Consider the following 6,797-nt stretch of genomic DNA (forward strand, 5'->3'; position numbering starts at 1 on the left):
GTTCTCCCACATTTAAGGAGTTTTACTTTCTTAGTTTCGTCATTTAATTATAACCTGTTTCCGATGGGGAAGAAAGTTGTTTGCTCAGTTCCCTTAGGGCATTGTTAACAGCCACCTGTAGCTAGAAGTACTACAAAGTACTCTGAGGGCAGTCAAAAAATGCTGAGATGAAATATATGGCTCTGTTTAGTCACATCCAGGAGTTGTCTTTCTCATTTTTGTGTCAGCCAAGGGCCCTGAGTGGAGAAGAAACTGAGCAGTGGCTAATATGTTTTTGCTACTGTACGTATCCCAGATAAGCGAGAAATACAGCCAGCTATCAAGGAGAGCAGATAATCCAGTGAATGCACAATGTCTGCTAAATGGACACATGTAAGAACTCTAGCTGTTGAACATGTTTAGAATGAAGAGACTCCCCTCTTTCTCGGCCACGCGTCAGTGGTCTGCTTCAGGTGCCGTGCAGCTGGCTGCCTGGGAGCTCGGCACTTTGTGGTGGGAAGCAGCTTGCTGCTAATTGAAGAGCGAGGGCTTAACTTGCTCTGTATGTCTCCAGCTTTGAGGAAGGCGGCAGGAGAAAATGTGGCCAGTACTGGCCTTTAGAAAAAGACTCTCGGATCCGTTTTGGCTTCCTCACGGTGACTAATCTAGGAGTGGAGAACATGAGCCATTATAAGAAAACAACTTTAGAAATTCACAACGCAGAGGTAAATGAAGGTTTCTATTTTCTCACTTTCTTAAAACTAGGAAAGTTCCTTTAAAGAGATTCTCCTTGAAGGTGGTGATTCACACCTTTAATCTCAGCACCCAGTGAGAAGAGGCAGGTGGATATCTGTGAGTTCAATGTCAGTCTGGCCTATGTAGTGAGTTTCAGGCCATCCAGTGAGTGGGCTACATAGTGAGTCCATCTCAATAAAACAAAAAACAAAAAAACAAAAACAAAAGGAAATGTCTAGAGGGAATAGTTAGGATTTTATGGAAGCTCTAAACTGCTTTTGTTTTTTTCTGGAAACAAGGTAAAGATATTTTGAGAAGCCAGTTATGTAGTGCCCACCTTTAGTCCCAGCACTTCAAAGACAAAGGCAAGTGGATCTCCATTAGTTCAAAGCCAGCCTTTTCTACATAGTAAGTTCCAAACGGAGACACCTCCCATACAACCCCCTCTTTCAAAAGAAGATGTTCAACTCAGAACTAATATAGTCATCACCTCAGTACAAGAGTGGCATTAAAAAGAAATAAAAATGTCAACATTGGGAATCTGGATCCTAAGCCATGCTTACTAATCTAGCACACAGGAGGCTGAGGCAGGATTACAAGTTTGAAAAATTTGGACTACACAGTATGGAACTTGCCTCAGAAAACTGTAATAAGGAGCTGTTAGAGTACTTGTTCCTCAATCATGAGGCTGAGAGTACAGATCATAGCACCCCAAGCATCCAGCTGGGAGTTCCATTCATATCTGTAACTATGATGGAGGTAGAGGCAAGATGATTCCTGAGCTTTCTGACTTATAGCCTAGCTGAGAATACATGAGCTCTAGGTTCAGGGAGTGACCCTGCCTCAAAGGAACAGGCAGAATGTGCTAGAGGATGACTCCTGATGTCCTCCTCTGTGCTGTACGTGTACACATGCACAGACACTCTTACACATAGATGTATACATGCTCACAAAAGAAGAAAGTCAGTAAGTGACTATGTTGCTTTTTTTTTTTTTTTTTTTTTTTGAGATAGCCTCTCACTGTGTAGCCTTGGCTGACCTGGAGCTTGCTATATAGATAGACCAGGCTGGGCTCAAACTCACAGAGATCCATCCGCCTGCCTCTGCCTCTGAATTCTGGGATTCAGAGGTCTGCCCCACCATGCCTGACAATTTTTTTTTTTTTTCCTAAGACAGGGTAAGGGCTGTTGTAGGCCTGGTTGCCCTTGAACTCACTGCGATCTGCCTGCTTTTGTCTCTCTGAGTGCTGGGATTATAGGCATGTCAGCCACTGTGCCTGGCTGACAATTTTTGTAAGCAAGATTTTTTTTTATATATACTATAATTTAATTACAGCATTTCTCCCTTTCCTTTCTTCCCTCTAAACCCTCCCTGCTTGGGCTCAAGAGATGGCTCAGAAGGTAAGAGCACTTGTTGCTCTTCCGGAGGTTCTGAGTTCAATTCCCAGCAACCACATGATGGCTCATAACCATCTATAATGAGATTTGGTGCCCTCTTCTGGCTACAGGCATACATGCAGGCAGAATACTGCATACATAATAAATCTTTAAAAACAAAAACAAAAAACCCTACTCCTTCAAATTGTATAGCCTCTTTTTTCATTAATTATTTTTATATGCATATACGTATATATTTTAAAATACAACCCATTGAATCCATATAATTACTTGTATTATATTTTCAAAGCTGACTGTTTGGCACTGGACAATTAATTAGTTGGGGGGCTCTTCCCTGGGGAGGACTACCTCTCTGGCTAATTTTTTTTTTTAATAAAACGATAATATGCAATAATAACACTGTGATGATAATAATAATAATAAACAAGACATGTGGATACTATGATATGGTACCCTGCCTTCCCAAACATTTAGTCCTTTTTTGGGGGCTTGAGGTGGAGAAATACTTGTAAAGCAAGTTGAGAGCAGAAGACAGAATCCCTGTTGGTATGAAGGCTGAGGTATGTAGAATCTGGAGAAGCCAAGGGTGGTCAGAGTAGACAGCAATGACAGCATTAACTGTTGCTTCTTTTTTCACGTAAGGAGCGGCAGAAACGCCAGGTGACCCACTTCCAGTTCTTAAGCTGGCCAGATTATGGTGTCCCTTCCTCAGCAGCTTCCCTCATTGACTTCCTGAGAGCGGTCAGACACCAGCAGAGCATGGCTGTTGGCAGCCTGGGACCACGCTCCAGAGGGCAGTGCCCTGAGCCACCCATTGTGGTACACTGCAGTGCAGGCATTGGCAGGACAGGTACTGTACCTCCTGCACCGGTGACGGGTCGGCAGGCGGTGGGGTGGAGGGGAAACCAGTGCTTAGCGCCTGTCTGTGATGTTAGACAGAGCCCACTGAGTCGCTTGCTGGCAAACTGCTATGGTAATCACTCTTAATGCTTTGGTTTTTTACTTTTTTTATGTCTTATGCTGGGGATACTACTTGTCAAAATACATACTTTACAAACCAAATTCTTTGGGCTGTTCATCATCATGGTCTTCTTTTGACCTTGTCAACTCTGCCAGCACCATGATTCTGGTCCCCAGAGAGATTAGCTGTCCCTCTCATGGAGGCCTCTTCTCCCCATGCTCGTCTTGTTTTTTTCCCTTCTTTCCCCTTCCTTTTTCTCCCTCTTTCTTTTTTGTTATTGTTTGTTTTTCTGAGACCAAGTCTTACTGTGAGTTCCAGTCTGACCTGGAATTCACAGAAATCCTCTTGTTTTAACCTCCCGATGATGGGATTATAAGCTTGTGCCATCTTGCCTGTCTTGTGTTCTTCATTATGGAACAGTTTTGGCTTAATGGGATGTGTGCTCTATGAGCTGCTGGATTTACTAGTTCTGAAGTCCCTTTGGGAGAATAATCAGGAAAAATATATTTGTGCTAGACCCCTGGAGAGTTACAGACTCTGGAAATTGGGTGTGGAAGTGCTGTTGTGCTTTCTGGTATTGAGGCAGGAAGTTCCTTTGTGTCACTGACCTGCTCATTCTTATTGTTAGCCCCATGTGTGTCCTGAGAGACAGGAGACTATCATTTCACTGGCCATTAGCACACCCTGTGATCCTTCTCCTGCCGTCAGGCCCTTTGCCTTTGAATTCATTCTTCCAGTCTTGCATGGTGATTTGATAAAAGGAAGAAGATAGGAGAAGTACACTCATGCGATCGTTTCCTTCTTTCTTCAGGTACCTTCTGCTCATTGGACATCTGCCTGGCACAGTTGGAGGAGCTTGGCACCCTTAATGTGTTCCAGACGGTGTCACGAATGAGGACCCAGAGGGCCTTCAGTATCCAGACCCCTGAGCAGTACTACTTTTGCTACAAGGCCATTTTGGAGTTTGCAGAGAAGGAAGGCATGGTTCCCTCTGGTCACAGCCTGTTGGCCATGGAGGGTCAGTAACTGTTCCACGAGTTCCTACCTGCTGGCCAGCCTTCCTTAAACTACCCTGGACACCGCTGAGCCTATAGGTGGCCGTCAGTTACGCTGAAGCCATGGATCAACTTCTTTCTTGTGTCTCCCAGCGCACATGTGCACTCAAGGCAGCCTTTCCCTTTGGCTAGATAAATGTGGTGAAATTGCCACTAGAAAGGGCCAGCAGCGATGTGTTCTTAATTCCTAGCACCTGCTATTGAACTGTGCCTTATTAAAACCAAATTGTGGCTATTGATTTTTGCCAGGGTCCCTGAGGTAAGTGGGGAAGGACCCTGCTCTTCCCCCCACCTCCCAACACCATTCTTCTTCTAGAAGTTTCCTCCTTCCCTTTGCTAGGATTTGGCAGGGAGGTTTAGTGAGCATTCATCTTCCTGTCCAGAAAGCTTGACCAAGTTACATATTCTAGAGAATGTCCTGAGTGCCAAGCACGTTTATGCATAGGGCGTTATTCCAGTCTTTTCTGTCATTGTATGTGTGCGTGTACGTATGTACACTTATGTGTATGGATCCATATGTATGTGTGTACATAATATATACTGTATGTGATAATATGGTCATATTCTATAAATACATATACACACAGATATTCTTTGTAGAAGTTTCTGGGCCTCCATGTTGCAGTTCAGTATTCCTTGCTTTTTGGACCCTGTTGATTATTTTGAACTAGGCGGGGATGGAGGTCATGGCTCCTGATGTCAGACAGCAGAGTGATAAAAGACAACACATACGTTTTTTTGTTCCTGGGCCACAGGCCCTCTTACTTAATAACATCTTTCCCGCTGGACTCGATGTTGTTGGAGCCAAAAATACTGACTTATGGTAACACTGGTTCAGTTTAGCATGGCTGTCCTTCTTCTAACAAATTCTCTGTTTACTTTGCTGATTTGGGGAACAGACCTCCACTGTGATTCCAGACTCTGTCCCCCTGCCCCAGCATTGGGGACCACGGCTAGAGATGAGTTTACAGAGCCGCCAGAGCCAAAAGTGATCGGTACGAAGTTTTAGAAGGAAAGAAGGAGAGTCCTGGAGTGGGCAAGAGGAACCTACTATGAAATTCCTCCCTTCCTAGAAGGACAAAGTGGACTCCCCCCATTTTTTTTCTTTTTGTTGTTGTTGTTGGAAGATCCTTTTCTTTATGCAACTCCAGAGAGACGTCCGCTCTCCCTGCCTGCTCTGCTGCCAGATCCTAGACCTCAAACTGGATGGTCTGTGTCCCTATAAAGCATGCAGTCCCCTTGGCTGGATAAAGTGGTTCCTTGTAATCACTGGTCTCCTGTCCATCCAACTTGTTCCTACCTTTTTCCAGTCTGATTCACCAGGAATGAAATCAACACAGTCTATGTTTCCACAAAACCCCACAGGAACCCCTAAATCTTCCCTTACTCTAGAAGATGAGGTTGGCAGCTGGTCAGAGCTCAATAATTTTATACTGTAATAAGATCTTTGAATGTGTATATTCTTATTTTTTACAATCATTTCATTTTGTATTTAACATCAATGGACTGAGTCAGACTCAGTAAATAATTGTAATGTTCATATTCAATATCTTACAGTGGTACAGTTTTGTATTTACATATAAATATACCAACATGATTAAACCCTTTTAGTTTCATCAATTTAACAGTCTGGGGTTGGGAAGATGAGAAGGAGATCCAGGAGTTGGTTCTGGACAGATGGGGAGGCAGAAGGTGGCGGTATCCAAAGCTTCAGTATCTGAGACTCAGTTCTGACATGTCTATAGGCTGTGGCCTTAGCTTTGGACAGAGGTACCAGTACCAACTGAATGCTTGATGTGTGACAAGGTTAGCGCTAAGAACTTGTCTCTTATATAACTTCATTGAAATGTCACAATTCTAGTGACTCTCCTCTGTCCTTTCTCTATGCCCTTATCCTATTTCTCTAGTGGGTGATTAATCCCAGTTGGGATTACAGATATGTGCTACCACACTGGGCATCTTTCCCAAATTCTCTTTAAAGAGAAATTGAGGTTCAGAGGAATACAGTGATTTGCTCTAAAACTGTAACCCAAGCTGATCTGTTTATAAAGTCTGTAGCCCCTGCCAGTATCAGAAATGGAATGATGCTTGTCTTTGGAGACTGTTGATTTTTTTGTTGTTGTTCTCCTTCTAGAGTATAATTGGTTTTAAAATTCTAGGACAGTTCATGGTCTTGTTTTATTTGTGTGTGTTTTGTTTTTGGATAGTATCTTATGACGTAGCCCAGGCTGTCCTTGAACTCATAGCAATTCCATCTCAGTCTCCCAAAGGCTGCTTCACCTAGCTTAGGGTAAACTGACCTTGAGCGCATGTTCACACAATTGGTGATATTCTCCTAAATGGGAGTCTCTTAGTCTAGCCTCAGGTTTTCATAGTAGCAGCAGGTTCAGGCTTCCAGAAAACCCCACAAACTGTGTTCTGCTAGTCTTTCTGTCAGAGTGGAATCAGAAGCATTGACCTTATAGGGACACTCTTCACATCACATGCCTTCTACCTGTTAGCTAGCAACAACCTGCCCCTTTGGAGCAGCTATGTCCTGCAGTATACAAATATTAGGGTCTTATAAATAACAGTAATAGCAATGGAAACTCACCATATTCTAGGTCCTACTCAGAGTACTCTATAAATACAAACAAACACACTTACTCTTAACAACTACTTGTAAAAAAT

The 6,797-nt window shown here is 43.3% G+C and overlaps 1 protein-coding gene across 2 annotated transcripts in view; it reads left to right on the forward strand.

The window, feature by feature from the left end:
- The window catches only part of Ptpn9 (protein tyrosine phosphatase non-receptor type 9), a 78,516-nt gene extending 72,787 nt beyond the window's left edge, over positions 1-5,729 (forward strand). For both annotated transcript variants that reach the window (XM_021633552.2, XM_060374441.1), the window contains 3 exons: positions 554-704; positions 2,754-2,961; positions 3,884-5,729. In XM_021633552.2, coding sequence (XP_021489227.1) covers positions 554-704; positions 2,754-2,961; positions 3,884-4,098 — 574 coding nt within the window. In that variant the 3' untranslated portion in view covers positions 4,099-5,729. The remainder of the gene's footprint in view (positions 1-553; positions 705-2,753; positions 2,962-3,883) is intronic.
- Positions 5,730-6,797: the final 1,068 nt, after the last annotated feature.

Source organism: Meriones unguiculatus, chromosome 1, assembly GCF_030254825.1.
Source record: "Meriones unguiculatus strain TT.TT164.6M chromosome 1, Bangor_MerUng_6.1, whole genome shotgun sequence".
Classification (NCBI taxonomy): Eukaryota; Metazoa; Chordata; class Mammalia; order Rodentia; family Muridae; genus Meriones; species Meriones unguiculatus.